The 22,468-nt window shown below is 43.9% G+C and overlaps 1 protein-coding gene across 1 annotated transcript; it reads right to left on the bottom strand.

Annotated features, from left to right (window-relative positions):
- Positions 1–907: 907 nt before the first annotated feature.
- Positions 908–22,241, bottom strand: kcnt1a (potassium sodium-activated channel subfamily T member 1a). Its single transcript, XM_076158691.1, has 31 exons — positions 22,072–22,241; positions 20,686–20,859; positions 17,084–17,163; positions 16,832–16,979; positions 16,682–16,729; positions 16,377–16,425; positions 16,169–16,228; positions 15,462–15,536; positions 14,614–14,697; positions 14,184–14,278; positions 13,881–14,061; positions 13,629–13,793; positions 12,675–12,811; positions 11,139–11,202; positions 10,916–11,024; positions 10,655–10,763; positions 9,241–9,390; positions 8,452–8,681; positions 8,136–8,352; positions 7,771–7,876; positions 7,443–7,615; positions 5,323–5,394; positions 5,109–5,243; positions 4,846–4,957; positions 4,585–4,755; positions 4,310–4,393; positions 4,077–4,205; positions 2,786–3,089; positions 2,633–2,695; positions 2,461–2,545; positions 908–2,109 (listed from the first exon to the last, which is right to left on the bottom strand). The coding sequence occupies exons 1-31, from the start codon at positions 22,239–22,241 to the stop codon at positions 1,971–1,973; spliced, it is 3,918 nt and encodes a 1,305-aa protein (XP_076014806.1). The 3' UTR covers positions 908–1,970.
- Between the last annotated feature and the right edge of the window lie 227 nt (positions 22,242–22,468).

The raw sequence follows: 22,468 nt of genomic DNA, 5'->3' as shown, positions 1-22,468 counted from the left end.
GATTCATCTCATTCACATAGACGCTGCATTTATTCATCACTATGATCGGTCTGTATTTGAGTGCTTTAATGTGAGGGGGAATGAATGCCTGTGAGTGTTCCTGTTTTGTAGTGTGTTTGGGGTATAGAGACTGAATGTGCTGCGAAGTGTTATCCTCCTCTGAATGTGTTTACCGTCGCCTATGCTTTGAATTTATTGTCACGCAGACGAACAATGGAGTAAAACACAAACACCACCACGTCTTTATGCTGGGAGTTTGCGAGCTGCGCGTGTGAGAGCCCCCCAAAGGTCTCATGAATAATGGAATGGTATTACAGGAGGGAAAATGGAGTATTTATCCCACACAGCAGTGCTTTTAAAGCTCGGTGCGTTATATCTCACGATTAGCACATTATACTGTATTAACTGGGACAACACGTATTCCACCGCCCAGACGAGCCCTTGTAATATCTCCTAATATCTAACTGGCTCATATTACTGAACCAAATTGGAGCTGTTTGCTGCCCTTCGCCTGCTCGCGGGGATCAGAGATGAGATGTTCACGTAGCTTCGGGCAGCACTGGTCATTTCCCCACCAAGACTTGACAAGAGCCTATCTTGTTTGAAGTAAAGCTGCAGGGGGGAAAACTGCACAATGTAATATTTGATATTTGTTTGCTGCATTTTGTACAATTTTGACTGGTATTTTTTTGTACATTCTGTACAATTTATGTTGACTAATACTGTGTTGATTTATTCTGTTTCAAGCTTTCAGAAATGTTATTTATTTATTTGTGTTCTACTGTATGTCGTTTTTTTTTGAAGAGAAATAATAAAGTGAAACTGGCTACATTTTCTGATTCTGTTTTATTCTATTTTTTAGCAGCAGTATCGAGGCAAAAATGTTTAGCAGAACAATTTGGTAATATACAAACAAATCAAATGAAATAGGTCAGAGAGCATTTTTGTGTACATGATGTAGCGTATAAGAAATACATATTTTGCCCAAATACCCACATGTAAAAAAAATCAATAAGCTTATTTCACTGAGCAAAGCTGAATAATGAGTTAAATTTCAAACAAATCTGCTCTGGCACAATATTGAGTACATGGCACGGCCCTTTTAAAGGCTTACATTCACCTTGAGTAGTGCAAAACTTCCTCTAACCTACACAACGTATTATCACAAACATAGAAGTAACCATCATGTTAGTACATTACTTATCAATCTTCATACCACTAAATAATTACTGTTTATCTATGGCTTAGCTACAAAATAAGCTCTGAAGTGTGCACACACTGTAAATGTAATGAATGTGGGGCCCAAAGTTAGTGTACGACTCAGTGTTTCTAGTGATGACACAAAATGTAGCTCTGCATCGATTTATCCCTGCAAAATATCTGAACATACTAACCTTTACTTTAAATGCCTCAGGTTTCTGCATTCCGAATCTTATCAACTAGCAGTTCTCCAGCATGTTCACCTGCCACACTTTAGTACTTTATCCTTCCTCAGGTTGTAATGCGGGAGAACGTGTGAGAAGCAGCACTTCTGGTTTGGTTTAAGGTTCAGGGTGTTTCTAAATATTTCATGGTGTGGCACTGTGAATCCATACAGGTGGTTTGCAAACATGTTGGAAAGTTTAATTTTGATGGGATTGGGCTTCATCTGCAAAAATGTCCTTATAAAATAACTTATCCCTCATACTGACATGCAAGCAAGAGGCGAGACTGTAGACACTGAGCTGAAACCACTTCTAGGCAGCGGCACTCACGCCTTAACTTAAAACTTTCCCTGCTTTAAATTACATAAATACACTATTCATACATATGTCTGTCAAACAGTAGGCACAGTTATATTACAACGAGGCCGCGCTGCTGTAACACAGGAGCACAACTTATCCTCTTCCAGATGTTGGGCTCGCGTGAAAGTATGCGAAGCCCCCGTGAGCGCAGAGGGAAGCGGCCACAGTGTGTATCGGGGTGGTTTATCAGAGCTGTGCGTCCTCTCTGGTGTCTCTGGTGTCTCTGGTGTCTGAGCTGGACTCGTATCTCCCTCTCAGGCTGCTGCTGCTGTGCACTGGCGGCTCCTCCGGGACGTGGGCCAAGGGGTCGGAACGAATTAAGTACCTGACAGCAGAAACAGCAGACAGGCGGACGAAGTGAGAAAGGAAGTGAGAATGGCACTGTATACACACACACACAAATTGGACAAGTGTGTTATGCTTGTCAAATGTGAGGATTTGCTGCTTGCATCTAAACAAGGGAATCTTGAGAAACGTGGGAAATACACAGCGACACATTTTTTTTAAAGTTTGAATTCTACGGGTTCACAGGTATTCCATGACTCAAATACCAACACACAGACAGACAGACAGACAGACAGACAGACAGAGTCACACACACACACACACACACACACACACACACACACACACACACACACACGCACACGCAGAAGGAGCAGCAAGGAGTCCTTACACAACATCATTGATCTCAAGCCTGGTGTCAGGAGACGGGTTAATCAGGACGTAGGAGAGGGTGTTTTGGTGATCATTCTGCTCATCTGAAACAAGAAACGTCAATCAAACCCATATGACGATCATATACAAGCAAACCTGCTGTTGGATAGTAAAGTAGTGTAGCTGCTGACCTTGTAAATATCCCAAATTGACTCTGTTCATGACATCACTGGCTGTAAGATTAGTTAGATCCTCTAAAGTGCGATAAAAGAAAGTGTTAAACAGGAGCAGACATCGGTGCAGATTAACCTGCTTCTCAAAATACAACTTGCAGGCCTCCTGACCGTATCCAGATGTGGGGAGGCCCAGATGCTTCATGCGGTTGCGCACCAGTTCGGACAGCTCTTCCCTCTCGGAGCGTCGGTACAGGCTGAGGCGCTGCTGAGCGATGCGCTGGGCGTGGTCCCTTTCCTTTGTGGATTCCCGGCTTGCCGACTGGAACCTCACGCTTTTCTTGCTCAGGCGGCGCGCCCACTGCATGCTCTTCTTCCTCAGCAGCGGGTGATCCGACTGGTCATTGCTGCGGGCTGAGTCAGCGCCCCTTTCTTTGGTGTCTTCGCAGTCATCGACGCTGACCGACACCTGAGACTGGGGGGTGGAGGACAGGAAGTTGATTATAAAAAGAAAAGTAAGATGCACGTTCCAGTCAGTGGTGGGCCGTCAGGGCCAGCAAGGCCTTCTCTGCTGGCCTAAACATCATCAGAATATAAATTTAATTTTGATATATTTTTTCCACAAATATGTAATAAATTATTCCCCATAGTCTATTCTCTTCATTTCATAGCTTTCGTCTTGGTTGCGCTGCTTCCAGCCACAGAACGAGATTTGGAGGGCTGGCCTTTATGTTAGAGCTTTTATCCAATTATATTTCAGCCTAAATGTGTTGCCAGGGTCCATGAAATCCGCCCTTAGGCCTTCAGAATCAACAGTGCGGTCGCCTGTAGTTTAAAGTGAACGAAAACAAAACAGTGGCGTTCAGATTTGGAGTTGGCGAGAACGAGCCAGCTAGCAGGCGTACGATAACGTCAGCACATGCACGTCTTTTGATTGGATACGCACTATTGAGAGGCAGAGCTAGCAAACTGAACTTGAACGAGCTACTTTGTGTAGAGTTCTACAAGCTGTTTTTTTTTTCAACCCACAATGGCTGAAGGAGGAGAAGAGATCGATTTGGTCGCAGATATGATTACAACGCCATTTTCAAGACGAACTTTTCAAGAAGAGCTAGACATCGTGAGAAGAGAACTGCCAACCCCGACGCTGGCAATCCAAGCTATCTTAAAGTTGGTAGTTTAACACTTTAAATTGTAAATGCGGATTTATTGATTATAAATGCTTCAGAAATATTAATAAAACTCTGTTGTACTTGACTATGTTGAGGTGATGCAACGCCCGGTTGTACTGCGTTTCTGTCAAATTGTATAGTTTCTAGAGCCATGGCGTCATAATGATGGTATTAAGAGGTGGAATACTTCAGGTAGGACTGTGTAGAACATCACTGAAGGCCTAGGTGTGAAATGCACGGCCCGCCACTGGTTCCAGCAGGTGTGTTCTCTAATATCTCATCACTCTCACCTCAGAAGTAGAGAACACGTGGGATTCAGTCCGATAGATTCCAATGGGGATTTCCGCACTGGAGGAGCAGAGCTTCTGGAACAGTCTGCCATAAGTTCGAATCCATAAATCTTCCTCAGTCACTTTCATCTGGAAGGGACGGGACCATCAGTTTACTGTGTGCACTCACAATCATGTACAATTCTGATTATCTGTTTGGAAAAGCTGCTTCACGGGCAAAAGGGGGAACTCACGGCGCAGAGATATCCTGATCCTGGAGTTGTGTCCAATCCAAGCAACAGTCTGGCAATAAGGATCATGTAGTCCTTTACAAAAGACTGACAGGGAATCACAGAAAATACACAATTTAACACAGCAGATGTGGAGAAAACTCTGAACACAAGGGGGCACATCTGCTTTGTGATTCTTTTCCTGTTACCTCACTGTTGTTACACCTCATTACCATTTTCTTGTATGACTCAAAAGAGCCACCTGCGGCTAAACGCTAACCTGTGAGGAGTTTGCCCACCTGATAGAGCAGCGTGTCCAACATGCTGATGCTGAACACTCTGCCCGCAGCGAAGGGTAGGCGAAACATGAAGGCCAGGTTGGAGCCTTTATCGCGCTCTTTCTGTGGGCGAGAGCCAGGACACAAACAAAGCAGGGTGTTTTCTTCTGCGTTAGTGGAATGGAAAATAATCTGCCAGGTATTGCTACTGCTCACATCGTAGTATAATTCACACCAACGGCCGTATTTCACCGCTTTTGTAGATTATTTTCTCTGCTGTACCTTCTCCAGCTTAGAGAGAGCCAGCGAGTAGCAGTCCTTAGCTCGGAACTGCATGAACCTCATGTTGGAGGGATGAGTGAGCTCTGTGATGATGCTGAGGCTGGGAAACAACCTGCGGACACACACACACACACACACACACACACAGGTCGAGACTTTCATCTTGTTATTTCTTTTCACGTCGTCAGAATCCTCGCGCAGTGATCCGACGGAACTGATGTTGGGGAATGTGGTGAGTGATAAACGATGACGTCAGAAATTACCTGAACATTGTCTGTACGTTGACGATCGTTTTTGCGTCGGCCATGTAGTCCTCCTCAGCGCTCATTGTGCTCTCTTTATCCACCACAACTAAGTTATCAGCGTAGATTATGCCACATTGTAAGAGACTGTCCAGACTGACACAGAGAGAAATTTGTAAAACACTAACATACAAAGAATACAAAGAAATTCTAAAGAAACGTTTTTATGACTCACTTGTCTATGGTTCCAGCCATGTAGTAGACCATTGGAAAACAGCAGATGGCCTCCAGAAAGTGGTTATCTGGTCTGTAGGGAATATATCACAGATCAAAGTTATACGTCACACATGCATTCATTACTTAAGATAATAATAATAAATTGTATTTGTTGGTACCTTTCAAAACACCCAAGGACACTGTACAGTACAACAGAAAAGGAATTAAAACAGCATGAGTTTTTAAAGTAAGCAGAAGAATTTTGTAGTGAATCCGTTGCTGAACAGGAAGTGAGGAGGAGTGTGATAGGGTCAAAGGACTGGGGTCAAAGGATTTTGAACCGACAGAGAAGTTACAGTAACCAGGTCTTCAATGCTGTGCTGAGAGAGGAATGGGAGGTGTGTTGCGATATTGCGTAATGCAGTCCATGAGATATTGTTGATGCAACGACTGTGTGTTTCAGCGAGCGGTAGCAACAGAACCCAGACAACCAGACCGGCAGGCAGAGCCAGACCAGGTCTGTGAGGCAATCCAGACCTGGCACCAAAATCTTTGAAAAAAAATCAAAAAAATGACAATAAACTTGAAACTTGATCCTCACTTCCCGCTCCTGTCAGCAGCAGATGGAGGATCACAGTGTGTCGCCAGCAGGCCTCAGGACGCTGGCAGGCAAGCTGAGCAGTGGTCAAGTAAGGGACGATGATTAACGGCTCATGAGGTGAAGAAAAGTCCACAATAGATGACAGCAGAGAGACATTCAGCCCAGTAATTAAAAGGGGCTATAAAAGGGGCTATAAAAGGGGCGATCACAAGCCGACTGTAAAGGCGAGGGCTAAAAGAGCTTCAAACTTCAAAGACTAAACGTCCCAGAGGTTAAGATTTTAAAAAGAATCATGATGCAATAATGTAGTAATGTTCTTTTTCTTACATCAATTCGTGCGAGCACATTCCCCAGCACATGCATTCAACAAATGAGTTGAGATATGCGCTTTACAATTAACCAAGCTGAAGCCATCAACGTTCCACACTAAACACACCGACAGCTTGTTTATAGCTCGTTAAAGGACGTGTGTGATCAGGGAGTGTAACATTCAGCACCGGGGCCTGTGTTTTGTGGTGGGGAGAATTCTGGAACATTCCGCCGTGATTGAAGACAATTTTTTGCAGAAAAGTCATTTTAATCAAGGAAAGCTGGGGTAGAAAGTGTCTAATTTTGGATTTCCATGATGTATGGATACGGAATGTGATCTAATTCATTATATGGAAAGGGATCAAATTGATAATTAGACTGTGGGCGACTCCCTGGGATCTGCTTAATGCTTACAGTAAGTGGGAGGAGAACTGTTTGTGTATTTGGGCCAGAGAGAGAAAGGATGAAAGAAGGGTGGAGGTTAAATTACAGATCAGAAGGAGAACAGAAGGAGAGAGGAGTAGAAGATGCAGAGCAGTGGTTAAAGTGACCTTGCAGTCATGAGTCATCATCCGAGTTATAGTTCAGAGGGAAGCGCCATATAAAAAGGTGAGTGTTATTACACAGCTTGTAAGCACAAATCATCCTGCCAGGTGCTGAACACAGTTAGAGAGATTTAGTCACTTTATTACTCATTATTACTTATTATTATTATCATTATTATTGTGGATTGCTCGGCCACTGGCACCGACAGAGCTCCGGATAATACATCCAGAGCTGTTGGGTGTGTGTACATGTGTGTGAGACTGCAGCAATAGAGAGATGAGCGCAGATTTCGTGCTGAAAAGCGACACATCAGGGCTGCTCATTAATTCCTGCTTAGTGTTCTCCAAAGAAATAATTTCCCTCCATCGTTTTTCTCCCCTTGCAGCAATATATATAAATCAGGTTCAAGGCAAAGCAAGTTGCTATGGTTACTGTCTAGAGCTACAGAGGGCTGGGATTTTATTTTCTTTGTCGCTCAAAACACACCGTCACTGTGAGCCACAGTAATAACCTCAACATCAGGCCTGACAATGGAGGCCCACCTCCACAGCTTTGTCCTGGCAGCGAGGCTTGCGTCAGCGCTCCATATACGTGTTTCCCCCCCAGTGTGAAGCCATGAAAGGCAGGCGAAGGAGAAAGAAAAGAGCAGACAGTATGCGTGTGTGCATGTGGAGATTACTCACGGGTTATCCAGCAGCAACACAATGGGGTTGAGTTCTTTCCTGGGTCTGTAATAGGCTCTCAGGGGCACGATGAAGTTATACAGACCGTTCCCCGCAGTCTCCGCAGACACAATGATGAGTTTGTTCTTAAAACCGTATGCTTTGGCATCCTCAAAGCTGTTGTGCCTGCAGCCCTGCACGAGGAAAGCAATGAATAGACATATCACGGCTTTACAGTGTGAAGGAAAGACAGACAGACAGACAGACAGAAAGAGGAGGGATGGGTGGAATAAATGATTGAGGCATTAGGTAACTGAGTGACTAAGTTGGTGCGACATTGACTGCCCACCTGGTCCAGCCGTAGGCAGCAAAACGGGGCTTTCTCAGCCAACAGATGGCATAAAGTAGGCGAGCTCCCAATGTATGGAGAGTTAGGGGGATAACCTTTGACATACCTGGCAACAAGACAAAAACAAAACTAAAATCACACAATTTTAGAGGAATCTCAGAAAGATTCAGTCTGGTATTCCTGTTCTTGCATGTTTGTGCTTTTCCAGTTTCACCCTCTAAATCATCTTCACTGACTGACACAATGTGCATGTAAATGTACAGATTGTCATTAATAAGTAAGTATAAATAAGTATTAAGTAAACTTGAGATACTATTTACGATATTGTAGTAATCACAGCATATTTAGAAAGAAGAGCTCCTCACTCAGTAGAAGTGCGGCCCTTCTCATCTAAGAAGGTGCTGTCATCTTCAGATTGGTCACTCAAGAGGTCACAGGGCAAAATGGAGGAGGAGTCAGCGATCTCCTGAACCGGAGCAATGCTGGGGCGGCGGCCCCCTGTCCCATTCACTGTAGGTGGGACCAGTTTACCACCCGACATGCCAGGCGGACTTGAATTCTGCAGATCCATGGCAACGGTGCCTTTCGAATGTATTAACTTTAGTCTCAAATCGCAGACAAGGAAGCCGGCATCACCCAAATCTATCATCAATCAACAGTTACGTCAAGATCATGTCTCACCCATGCTGGCGATGATGCTGTGCACAGGGAGCTGTGAGGGTCCATCATACATCCTCCCCACCTTGTGACCCTTCCTCTCCTCCTGGTTGAAGATGAAGGCCGAGTTTTCCTCTTTGGTGATGTTGATGTAGTAGCAGGTGTCTGTTGCAGCCATGATGTGGTGTGGACCAGGATTCAGTAGGATGCTCTTATTGTCCTCTCTCTTAATACCAATCAGGCACACACCGTACCTGGAAACCACACTGGTTGTTAAGCATAGATTTGAGGCAGGAAGACATTATAAACAAGGGGGAAAGGACGCTCATTCTCCTGTAGCGAGATGAAGAAGTATCGCCTCATTCATTTATCTGAGGCGGTACTTATTCATATCGCTCCTCTTCCGATCCTACGCCAAGCCGAGCAGTAGCTCTACACCCGCCCTAGGGGAACCACTGCATCAACTATACAGCAAATCTACTCCTTACTATTATTCTTCTATCTAACAAGTCACAAGTCACAAACAAAACAAACTACTTGAAATTCCTGTTTTAAATAAAATAAAATGTAATTTAAAATAAATAAAATAAAATTGTAATGCTTATTAGAATTGGAAATAGTTCTTGAACATTCTCGTTGTTGGATAGTGACATAAAGCAGAATTTAGCAAGGTGTACAGCAAATTTTAAACCAACAACCATTAGGGAAAATGTCACAATTTCATCTTTAAGTATATCCCATAGAATGACAACAGAGGCACTGAATCCTCTCATATATGTTCAGTTTGTTTGCAAACATGTCGTATCCACTCACTTCTTATGAGCATGAAAGGAGGCATACGTGAAGCTTTTGCCATTGTACTCCCCGAAGAACTTGCTGTCGCACACTCGGATGTGGTAAACCTCGTTGCCAGAGCAACATCCATACATTCTCTGCCACTGTTCTGGAGACTGCTGTCCTTCTCTGCATTCAACCAGGGAAAACACACCATCAATGAGCAAAGCCAATTCTCCTTTTAAAGTGGCATTTGTGCAGTCACGACAATCTCAGCCGTGCTCTACTTTTGTCAGTCAAACTACATCTGAATTGATTATTATTATTCGTGTTAAAAGCAAAAACGTGTGTCATGATGTACAATCTGGGAAGTCGCCATCTTCTCTTTGCACCCCTGAAATCATCTGGATCCATCTGTCAGTCAGCCTGCTTGGCTCTAATATTGCCCTTTTTTAACAAATTGTGGTAATTATGCTAATTACTCAAGCACCCGGCTGAGTGTAATGGACTATAAGGAACCCTGAAAGAATGGTGGTCATACTGTAGTAGGTACAGAGGATGACTTAAATTATATTATTTTGTTTTAGTCTTTCTACGTTTGATCATTCCTGGTTAAAGGCTCAATAATAATAACTAATTATCAAGAGCATCTGCAGGTCCATTTTAAAATAATGTCACACTGAAAAACCTTGATGAGCTGCTGTTCTCTCATTCCATCACACACTCACAAACACCTACTCATGCAAATGCACGCACACACAAACACACACACACACACACCATATACACCTTTAGTGCCTGCCACGGCCGTGTGCTCTCTCAAAGCCTGTTACGTAAGCTTTTGTCTAATCAATTCGCACAAAGCCTCAACTTTGTAAAGAGTTGTCAGCACGGCAGTGAGTGCTGTCGCCCGTTGATTTCCCTGTAATGTGGTTTCCCCCTGCCTTTGACATCAGAAGTAAAAAGAGATCTGTTTTCATGCTGTGAAAAAATCATTTTCCTCTGGAGAGCTTTTCAGGCTGTTGTTAAGAGAACAGCCTCACCCCCCCGCTCCTCTACTTCCCCACCAAAAAAAAAAAAATCCAGTTTTCCTTCAGACACTGCATGTTTTTATGTTTTCATCATAATGCTGCCACTTTCCTACCTGCTGCGAACAGCAATGAGACTTTGATTTTAGTCTATTATTGGGATTAGTCCCATCTCTGTGCTGCTTCTTTAGTAGTTATGTATAAATCAGTTGTCAAAGTGAACACTTTATCACATCACACTAAGCTGCTTCTTCAGACCTTTATCTTTATTAATGGATTTGATCATTTTCATTTGAGAGCAGTTGTGCGATTGTCTTATAAAAAAGCTGAGACCGAAGTCACTTCTCCAAAGCCGTCTTGTCTATTTTACTCGGTTTCATTGATTTTCCTAAGCCTCGATGATCTGTGTCTATGGATTTGCTGACCTTCCACGGGAGGTGTGTACAAGCAGCGTGACCAAGGTGGAGGTTGCAGGACACACACAGTTGAGAGCCAACATGGCATACTTGAACTCTTCCTCACACACAACATGGTCTGAAAAGAGCAGAAAGGGTCAAAATGTCCTGAAATATAATATATAATATACAATTACATTATAATAAAGAAGTATAGATTATAGATACAATATAATTATATCATACAATAAACTACAGGAAAGCTAACTGTAAGCGTGGATGATTGCTTACCTGCAAATTTAACATGGAACTTATTTTCAGGTTTGAGTATCTGGACATAAAGGGGGCAGTTTGGTGCAAAGTCCTTCACTGCCCAGGCCCTCAGGATGGTCTGGTGGTCCTGAGAGGGAAAGTCCCAGAGGTTAATAACTACAGCATATATTGAATTGAGTCACAGCGTAAATTACTTAAACAACTGAATTTCGACTCATAGTTTAGTAAATGCCATTCTTACTGCGGCCATGCGATCCACCTCGTTACGGCTGCTCAGAATGAAACAAGCCTCTGCATCATCCATCCTGCAGCAGCAGTGGGACAAAAGGAACAATTACTAAAATAACAAAACAAAGAAAGATTGTTCATCACAGCCAAAAGGAAATTTACCAAATTACAAAAATGCTCACAAATGTCATAACATGGTACAAGTGAGAAGAAGCAATGAAAACCTCCATTCATTAATAAATATTAGCAGTTAAGTCTACCTTAGTAAACATTGTATCATTCTATCTAAGTATTTAGTATGTACTGTATAGTGACTAGTATCAGGAGTTTTGTGTGTTGTCATGCTCACAGATCAGATCACCTTTTATAGATCAGAAGTTTTTCCCCAGAAATTTGCAATGAGATTAACATCAAGTAGGCCTTATTTCACTCTGAATATGATGTCAGAATTATTAAAATAACTAGTATAGAATCAAGTGAAGTAAAACATACACTTCCCTAAGAAATGCCATGGAAGAAGTATTGTGAAAGCCTCACAAGATGGAAATAAGTAAGTCACAAATGAAATAATACTTAAGTACAAATTAAGTGGAAACACTCGCTTTCATTCATTTGGTATTCTTTATCATCATACACATTGTCTGCATACATACAGACACAGAGACACACAGATCCGCCTGAATTGCACTGTACCGGGCTGTATACATGCAGCGAGTGTTGGAATGAATTTTATTTTGCATATGATAGAGTGCCTAACACAAAATCAGCGTGGGAGGCTTTGGAACACTGCCAGAGAGAGAATGTACACTCAGTATACACACACGCCTCAGTGGAGTCTTTGCAGTGCAGTTAAATAGAGACTTGGCTCCTTCAATTAGGCGGTGCTTTTCCAATAAATGGCTACTCGAATAACCTGACTTGACCGGAAGCAAATCCTGTTAACTCTCGTCAGAAAAAGGTAAATGTGTCTAACCAGACATGTTTCAGTAAACTCAGATCTGTGATACTGATGTAGTAGCTTACACCAATATCCAAAGTGACAAACGTTAGAGCGGATCTGACGTGAGTGAGAGATCTGAACAGTTGCTGCAGGTGCGTGTTGAACCGTCTGACTGGTTGAGATGATTCAAACAAAATCTGGAAAGCTGTCAAATGTGTTCGCACGAAGCCTCCGAACGAACAAGGAGATGATGCAGGCGAGTGAGCGACATCACTCACCCCCCCCCCCCCCCCCCCCCCCCACCACCACCACCACCACCACCACCACCACCCTCACCTCACCCACTGCCATCACAAATGATGCAAGTGTCATTTGGGGTTAGTAGCTGAAATGTGTCATTACTTCAGTGAGCCAAGAATGAAAATGTCAAAACTAGAACATTAACTTTTTTGTCTTTAATTAAAGCATTTATCCCTATATACCATCCAGCCTCCTTCCACATGTCACGCAGGCTGCATGACTCAAACCTGCTGTCTTACGTCTGAAACTGCTACCAGACTTAACTGTCAAAAGTCACGCGGTCCAGCGGTTATGCAGTCTTTCACTTACTTGGCTCTCAGCAGGTCCTGGTCTTTGAGGACAGATCCTTGCAGGTAGATGACTCTCTGGGACCACAGAGGGATCTGCAGGACTCTGCGTACCTGAAGGTCCACCTCACTCGGGCACAGGATCACCACGTAGTAATCCTGACATGTTACAAAACAACACCACAACACATTTACACCTGCTGTACTGTGGTACAGCCAACAGTAACTATTCCTGCATGATGAATAGCATCTCATTTCAAAAGAGGCCCTGAATGAGGCCAAAGACACTGAGCTTCTTCAAGCAAAACAGGAGTGACCTTGAAGCAAGCTGACAATATGTGTACATTAAGATTCCAGAGCACCGACACATAGAATGAGCCCAAGATGATAGGATGTGTAACGTGTCAGCCGTCCAGGGATAAATTATTTGATGTTGCTATTGGTTCATATCAGGGGCCCACAGAGCTATGAGGACTTTCAGATGTACGAGGGCATAAGTACAGGTCTTTCAAAGAGACAGCTAAGGACTGCCAAGGAGAGGAAGAGCAGTTCTCCACAGCTAACTCCTTGATTTGGGAGAAGTAAAACACTGGTAGAGTGAAGTTCAGGTCCAGATTCCTCCAAATCACTCTGTGAAGGATCTGACCTTCCCTGACTTCCAGAAAGGATGTGGTGAGCAAAGAGAACCTTCTCAGAGGCACTGTATACACTCATACACTCCTGAACAGGGATATTAGAGACATCAACAACATGTGCTTGGCTGTGTTCCCTGGAGAAGATAAAGTCTACCATTCAGCTGACTCAGGTCTGAAGAACTCCAGGACGCACTTTTCTGTCCAGCTCCTTAACTCACTGACTCCCTGTGGAATACCGGGCCATAAAATGGAAATGAAAGTAGGGAGGCAATAAAAATTATAAAAACTATAAATCTCAATCCCAATGATTTCAAAAGATGATTGGTGGTGTTTAGTTTTACCTGCAATCTGGGATGAGCATAGAACTCATTGAGGAAATCCATGAGCAGGTCGATTTTGAGCGAGCTGACGCACAGCACGACGTGTTTCTCAGTCTGCGCTCGATGGCGGCTGTAGTTTCCTCCAGACTTTTGTCTCTCCATCCACAGGTAGATAAGCTCCTCAAACTACAAACACAGCAAACTCAAACACAATCACGCAGACACCGTGTTAAAATTGAGATGTTATACATAGATATGTCAGTATTTTCTAACCTGTAGAGGCAGAACCACCAGAGCCACGCAGATCATGATGACGACTAGAAGCTGGGACGGCCATATGCGGGGGGTGACGTCGCCAAATCCAACGGTTGAAAAGGTGACGATGCAGAAGTAGAAGGAATTAAAGAGGGAGAGGTTTTTGCCTGCTCGCTCCAGGTGCTGGATTCCACACGTCCTGTATGGGACACCATCATCAATTAAGCTCATGGATGGATTTGTTATTCAGTCGTAGAAGAGAAGGAAACAATAGCTGAGAAATAATTCATACTGAACAATGGCACGAACATCAAGCCTCACCCAGTGAAGACGAGGCACAGCAGGGTGCAGATGAGAATGAGGACCTGGTTGAACATGGCTGAGTTGGTCCTTTGGATGGCTCTGTGGACGTCATTCTACATCATAACACACACCTGTTACATTTATGGCTACAAACTTCAGGGCACACAAAGATTCATTAGCAATCACTGCAAAATCTGATTTCACGGGGAGAACTGCACATAATTCCACCGTGGGAATTAAATTTGGATCAGAATCCCTGCAGGATGCATGAAACAGAGCCAAGTCGAAGGAGCTTAAGCAGTCACGCACAGAATGAGATCACCAAATTCATGGATCACCAAATCAGTGCAGTGAGGCTGATAGATTACATCGGCCATGCAAGGCTTTAAGTGTTGATTTAAACCATCTCATTAACAGAAACCCTAACGTAAATATGCCTCCGACTCACGATCATGTTCTCCAAGGCGCACTTTGCCAGCCAGCAGTTGAGAAACACAGGGATGAAGATGTTCCGTATGGAGGGCCAGAATATCTGAGGAGGATATCAAATGGAGGTCAGCGCTGTGATCCAGGTTACGATATGATGGGGACATCTTAAGGCTGCGAGTGTTTAGTGTCGAAGAAAGACAGAATGAGGGAACGACCTGTGGAGTCCCTTCACTTGTCAGAATCTGAATTCTGATTTGAATGACTGAGGTACCACATATAAGAAGAAGAAGAGTCTCTCTGTGATTCCACCCACTCATCAACCTTGCAGACTGCTGCTTCACTCACTAAAATGAACTACAAATAAAGCTGCAAATGACGTGACGTTACAAACACTTTTAACCTGAATTTATCAAGGTACATCTGGTTACATATTCAAGATGACCTTGGCCAGTCTGGATAATGCAGTTCTAATGGCCTCACATTAGTGCTTGTTGCCTTTTTGTCACAGTACAGCAAGAAAACACCTGGATCCTTATCTGGATCTGAGCCTGGACTTTGTTGAATACGCCTGGATTTTTCATTAAGAATGTTTTATTACTTTTGCAGAAATTGACAAAAATATGTTTGCAAGGAATTTGTCAGTGTGGTGCAGATTGAGCCTGGATCAGCCTCTGTTCTTGACTAAGGTCCTTGAAGTACCTTTTATGGCCTTTTTACAGCCTCAAGCTACCATTTTGCAATCAAAACAGTAGAACACAGAAAGCTTGCTGACATTTTTGTTATTTAAATTTGTTCTGTCAAAAGAGTGAGAAGAGTGAAATGATGAGAGTATTTGGCACAGGAAGGGGGAGACAACAACTATCTCACCGTGATGATGAAGGGTACTGTGTTGATCATCTCCAGAAGAAATGACACCTGGAACATCTGTTCCCATATATTCCCCTAATATCACACACACACACACACACACACACACACACACACACACACACACACACACACACACACACACACACACACACACACACACACACACACACACACACACACACACACACACACACACACACACACACACACACACACACACACACACACACACACGTCTGTGAGTCACCACACTGATCCACCTCTTCAGTGTCACTTTTAGCACATACTTAATCCTTCACCTCAACCAGATCCTGTAATTACCGTTGATCCTTAATGTATTTGTGAGGAATGACTCGTGCCAATTATGCCACTTATGCATTGCCAATCTCAACCAACTATAAGAGACTAATTGCACTGAATGTATTGTAATTTTTACAATTGCTTTGACTCATTTTGCACAAGAGTTTCAATGTGCAAAACTCCAAATGCAGAACACTTTCCTGCTCTTCCTGCTCATTTTCAACATTGAAGCTTCAATTATTGCTGCATATTCAATTTACAACAGTCATCATCAAATCATTCTGTGTTGTTATGGAAGACAAACTCAATATCAGATTAAATTATATGAAGTTTATTCCTTGTAAATCGTAAACAAACCTGTATGCTGATGTGTGAAAATATGTGTGTGTGTTTGTGGGTGTCACCTTGTAGCTCAGGTACATCAACAACATAGTTTCCAGGAAACTGATGATGGCCACAATCACCTGAGAGCAAACACAACCAGTACGTAATCAGAGAGAAAGGCTGTACAGTACATATAATAACGTACATTGATAGTTGATGCACTTCAATTTTAAACCTCTATTTGAATGAATGTGAACTTTTTGTGGCGTTTGATCTGTTGTAACTCACTTGAATGGCCCACACAGGAACCTTTCTATCCACCCAGAAGATCAACTCCCTGACAGAGAGAGAAGACAAACCTTCTGTCGCAGTAATACATTTCAGATCAGTGAAAATGTGTTTTGTTATTTATATGAATCCCATCGGTTAGAGACAAAGCTTGACAATGATTCTGCAGCCAGTTAGAGACTATTTCCTATACTGATCTCATGCCAGGTTGAGTTATATGGGAAGGGATAAACAGATGTGAAATAAAGAGCTACTTAATCGCTCACTTCATCCTTGTATCAACAGACATATCATCTTCGGCTCACCAGTTAATTTCCCTGTCCTGCACTGATCCATTCCACTGGCAATCAACACTGCAAAAATAATAAGAAACGTACAATGAAACCAGTGATGATGGTTGCAAAAAGGATTTCACGCTAAAGCTGCAGCATGAAACGGTTTCAGCATGAACAAACCATTTGTTGTTTCCGCTGGTGCCGACCAGCTGCCCTGGATTGTGGCTGGTGCTGCTGCTCTGACCAGGATTATCCGTCATCACTCTGATGATGTACAGCAGGCAGGTCAGCAGCTTCAGGGAGAAGTTAAACACACGAATTCTCAAGCCTGAGGGGAAGAGGAGGGACAATCAGAAGTGCAGTGAAAAGTGGGAATCGGCAGCAACAATGCAATGCCCATTTTGAGACGCAACACGACCTGTATCTACTTACTTGATCTTTGATTTTTGATGAAGAAAAGCTTCAGGCGCTCCTTGAACGTGTTTTCATTTACGTAAAACTCGACCTGCACCCTAAGAGGGAGGACACACATGTCTTTACCCAGTACAAATACCCCTAATGCTGTTTTACTAATCACCTGCCTGAGTGGAGGAGGATAACTATCTAAGTAATTAATGTAGTTTCCCCATTTGTCCTGCATAATTTACATATGGACGTGTTAGACATGGCACAACACAGAGCAACAAGTCTGGAAAAAGCAATGCTCTGATTGAAGGGACATTCATTTGCCACCTGCAATGGGAACATTTCTGTCTGACTCATCAGGCCAGATGCAGGTGCAGGTAGTTTGCAACATTCCCTTTAGACGGAATTCTCCTATTTGTGTGTATAAGCTTAAGAAAGATGGGGAAAGGCAGAGAGAGTATGCGCGCGAATGTTGCGGCACCAATTCCACATTGGTGACTGGAAAGGTCTCAGTGGGGAAGGAGGGGAATGTGGGCTGCCCACACAGACACACAAATATACACACACATCCTGCAGGCTGCACAACAACAGCTATTTCAAGCCACGTGTAGAGAAAGTCTTGAGGAGATTCCACAGCAGAGAGAAACAGAATGGGTCTCTGAAAACTGAAGACAGATCACACATCACACAAATAGTTGCCTGTCCAACAGAATGTTCTCTCTCACCGCACACACACAAAAACACAAAATGATGCTCCCAATGGCCCTTAGTCAGCTCCTGCAGTGCACACAATTAGGAGATGGAGTGGTCTGACATTAGTCACACTGTGGTGTCATGTTGGGGTTTGGTAGTCTGTCTGTCTGTCTGTCTCACTCTCACGCACGCACGCACGCACGCACACACACACACACACACCTCTGTATGATGTATTTATACCCAGGGAGCTCAGCAAGTGTAATCATTTCGCTGCACTAGTCTCTATCAACAACAAACCAATACGAGTTAGTCCAACAACGTGAAAACAACACAAATCACAACAGTAACGTGAAAAAATACACGCACGTCCATATCTTGTTATTGTTTATCGTGTTATTGGTTGCAAAGGTGCAACACGAGGAACATCAAGTCAAAATCGCTCGAGGTGAAAATCAATAAAACCTTAATTGGAAGTCAAATCTCAGGCTTCTCCTCAGCCAATTAGTAACCCCCCCTCACCCCCCTCCCCCCCCCCCCAGCGCGCCCCCTACGCCCCCTACCTCTGACCGGTGTCACTGCCAAATGTGTCCGACCTCCAGGCGCCCACGTTGACCCAAGTGGGGATGATGATCTTGGGATCCATCGTGAGGAGGAAGCACCTGTAGCCGCGGAGCTTTAATAAGAATCCCGCAGTGGCAACGCGCCTCGATCCCAGCACCTCCGAACCGAACTGTCGCAAGGTTTGAGCCTAAGAACGCGCCGAGAAGAGCGGAGAGCTTTGAGGAAGACGAGAGCAAATAGTTGGTTGTATTTGTTTAATAAACTGTTTTGAGAATAAAGTGACTATGGTAGTGTTTCAACTTAAATCTCTCCCTCTCTCTCTTTTGCTCTCTCTCTCCCTCTCTCGCTCGCTTGCTCTCGGGCCTGTTGCCACAGCAACGTTTTTATGACAGGAATAACCCAATGCGATGCAGATGCTTGGTCCTCGCTTCCTTGCTCGCTCGCTCGTTCGCTCGCTTGTTGCCCCTGACAAAACCTGTCAGCTGTTATAAAAGAACAGTCAGCTCGCAACATCTGTCCAGATCAATTGGACTCGTCTCTCCTTTGGCGCCAGCGACTTTATGACTTTTATGGATCATTCCACTGTGAGAGATGTCAGAGAGTTAAATGAGGAATCAGCCAGGTGCAGCGTCAGACTGAATGGGTGTCAAATGTGATCTCTTTCATCATTTATAGCCCCACAAGTCAAAACACAGACGGTCTGTCAGACTGTCACGCCGTATGTTCTTGTGTTTTGATCTTTTGGGTGACACAAGTTTGGGTGAAAAAGCAAACGCCGAGAGGTATAGAAGCTGCAGTTTAGGGAAGAAATGAATCATTTAACGCGCCGCTCTCTTCTTCTCTGCCTTGCTCTCCCTCCCTCTCTGACCCTACCCGTCCCTCCCACCTTTCTGTTTCCTCTCAATTTGAAGCGGCAATTTGCAGATGACGTCCTCCTCTGTGAGTCAGTCAGGGCTTTGGAACATACTGGAAGCGCGCCTTCCTCTTGAACCCATCGCCCACACCGGCAGCAGCACTCAAAGTGGCTCCTGAGTCTGAGGGCCTTTTGCATTACGACTCTTACCCGTGAAACCCTCTAATTTGCATTTGCGTACTTATGTTTGTCTAATTGTAGCACATTGATAGTGAGCATGGATGAAAAATGGGGCTGTGTGAGAAAGAAGATTTGAGAATACTGAAGAAAAGAGGGGTATAAGGCTGAAGATACAGGGCTGGTAATGTGTGTGTGTGTCTCTGTGTGTTTCCGGTTACATTGTTTGAGTTCACAGGCAGCGGCGGCACAACCAGACGCTGAACAATTATAAAACTTATCCAGAAATATCATCCAGGTCCAGCAGCACTATCTGCCTGGAACAGAGGACGGTTTTATATACAGATAGAGAGAAGCTAATGCCAATAATTGTGTTATAATGATCAGAACATGCTGGCATAAAAGGGATGTCATATGAAGAAAGGTTGCATTTGGGCTCCTGTTTAATTCTGCCAAATGTCAAATATTCCATACATTTCCATCTCAAAGCTTTGACGGCAGTGCAATCACATCTAAAAAAACAAACAGTTAATAATGAGGTCGAGCGAGCAGAATCCGAGATTATGTGCTGAATAAATATTTTAGGGGAAAGTAAATGAAGGGAATTTGCTTCTTATAATAACAATTAAAAAAAGGGAAATAGAAGAAAGAACCACTAAAAACCTGCAGGCCAATCATTTAAGACCGTACTTGGTCCAAAGTCTTTCAATCAATCAATCTCAGAGAAACTGATTAACCTGCCAAAGGAGAATGAGGCGAAAAGGTAGACAAGGTAGATAGACGCGGATATGGTGAAAGTCAATCACAGTCAAACAAGGGAGTTACGCAATAGGTTGCATAACCCCTCCCCCACACACACACACATCTACCTCCAATCTCAAAACAAAGAGAGCACCAGAAACTCCAAATCTTTGTTCAGCACCACGGACAGCGTCACCATCCCTGCCATCGATTGGATCGTCTGACAACAATCTGTCTAAACCGGCCTACATACGACTACGGAACCTTCCTAACTGGACTTGTGTACATTCTGCAGGAGTATCGACGAAGCAAGTTGAGAAGTACTTTGATCAGAATTGTAAAAACTTGCCGGTTGTTTGTTTCAAAGAAAATTAGCGAGACTTTTCAGCGGTAATTAGCAAAAAACGCGCACAAACTCAGTCATACAGGGGGGCAGCAAAGGCAAATTGGCTTTTTCTATTCGTTTGCAATCCAATACGACTCACCTGTGTCCCCTATACGAGCTAAAACCATGTGATTTACAGTGTTTCGTCACGTCTAAATACTTTTCAGCGCATATCCTCTATGTCTCCTGTCTTATTCCTGTCCTCTGTCGCCTTACCTGTCGTCATTCTGGAAGCTCTGGTCCCCGAGCAGCAGGTCTCTGAAGCGGAAGCGGGGCGGCAGCGGCAGCACCTCGCTCTCCGGCTGCTCCTGCATGTCCAGGGCGGAGATGTCCAGGATGACCCCGCTGCTCATGCGGCCGCCGGTCTGTGGTGCAGGCGCCGGAGAGGAGCTGGGGGGGTAGGGGGTGGAGGAGAATGTAAAGAGAGAGGGAAGAGCTAAGGAGGAAGGAGTTGGAAAGATGGTTGAGAGGAAATATAGGGAAGACGTGGGAAGGAGGAGTGAAGGGTGAAGGTGGTGCACAGGTGTGGAAATAAACACATATAGCAGGGGATTTAGGAGAGCGACATAGATCCACACACATATACGCATGATGAAATACGGCCTCGCCCTCAAAGTCACAGACACACACACGCACACACAAACTCACACACGCACACAAAAAAACGTAATTAACCTCCATTCAGTAAGCAGATGATCTCGTGCCGCTTGTTCAAATAGCATAACAAAGTCACACACAGATCACATAGGAGCTTGTTTGTTTTCATCTAAGGCCAAGTGGCGCAGTAAATACGTCCACCTTCATTTGAGGACGTCAAGTACAACACAAAACTTCCCAAACCTCTTTCATCTTCCCTCCATCTCTCCTCCACACTCAACTCTCCAGCTTGCTCTTTGCTAATATATAGCAGAGTTTGCATATACCTCTTGAATAATAGATGAAGGGTACAGCTCCCTGTGCTTCTTATTAAGAACAAATGTGTAACAAAATCGAACACAACCCCAACCCAAACTTGCACTATGCAGATCTCCATTTGAAACAGATCACTGAACACAAACACTGAGGAAGAACATGTGCCTTTGATTGTATAATACACAAATGACTTCACATTCATACTTCATATTGTTGTTTTTTTGGGAAAACTAAATAATTAGACAACATATACAGGTGCATACAGTCCAGCCCGGTAAACAACATTACGCTATTTTGTTTTATAGTAAGGGATCGTATATAATGTACATATTCTTTACATTTATGCTATGAGTTAACAAGGGAGAGAGCGGAGATGGGTGAGCACAGAGGAGTGGAGACACAGTGAGAAGCTTATGGGTGATGATTCAGAAAGATACAGCTCCATTACAAACTCATGACGCTAATCCAACATGCATCACTGCGCTACAACAAACCTATTGTCTGTTAAATAAAACCAAAGTCCACCTTCGTTATTCTCATTCAACACAAGCAAAACACCAAAGCAGACTGTGAGCGGGATGGAAAATCAATAACTTTCTTCAGAACTCAAGACAAGCCAAGATATTCCAATTAGTTTATATTATAGTGAAATAGTGATACAAGCTGAAGTTGACTTGGCGTCTTTCTTACCTTGCCTTGTGCTCGTTCGCAGTTCCATCATCGTGCACGAATGACTGGTTCACGTAACATTCGCTGCACATTGTGGCCGGAGATCCGACAGAGGCGTCGGGCGGCTGGAGCGCGGCGGTGGTCGGCGTGGAGTCCCTCTGGTTAACGGGCTCTGCCTGGGTTAATTGCATCGGAGGATGATCTGCCGAGGAGCGGACTCCTGGAGAGGGACGCACGCTTTACAAAGCCCGGGTGGAGTGTGTGTGTCTGTGTGTACTCTCACCTATTCAGGTGCATCTTGAAGGTATGATCTGTTGTTACGCCAGCCTACGCGCGTAGAACAACGCAGTTTACAGAAGTGGCAACAAGATAAGAAACTCTTCCGAGTAAACAAGCAGAGAGATGAAGAAGGAAGCTT

Source organism: Genypterus blacodes, unplaced genomic scaffold, assembly GCF_046128005.1.
Source record: "Genypterus blacodes isolate CSIRO-AG114 ecotype Tasmania unplaced genomic scaffold, CSIRO-AGI_Gbla_v1 ptg000085l_1, whole genome shotgun sequence".
Classification (NCBI taxonomy): domain Eukaryota; kingdom Metazoa; phylum Chordata; class Actinopteri; order Ophidiiformes; family Ophidiidae; genus Genypterus; species Genypterus blacodes.
Note: the sequence above shows the minus strand (reverse complement) of the source record. Positions and strands in the feature narration are given on the sequence as shown.

Bases quoted from the DNA above. Each gene is read 5' to 3' on its own strand.
- kcnt1a (XM_076158691.1), bottom strand. From the start codon at position 22,241: ATGCAATTAACCCAGGCAGAGCCCGTTAACCAGAGGGACTCCACGCCG. The intron at 14,698-15,461 runs GTGAGATAGTTG...TATCCTCCTCAG, and splicing joins CAGTACCCTTCATCATCACG to ATATTCTGGCCCTCCATACG. The intron at 4,206-4,309 runs GTGAGTTCCCCC...CGTCCCTTCCAG, and splicing joins GATCAGGATATCTCTGCGCC to ATGAAAGTGACTGAGGAAGA.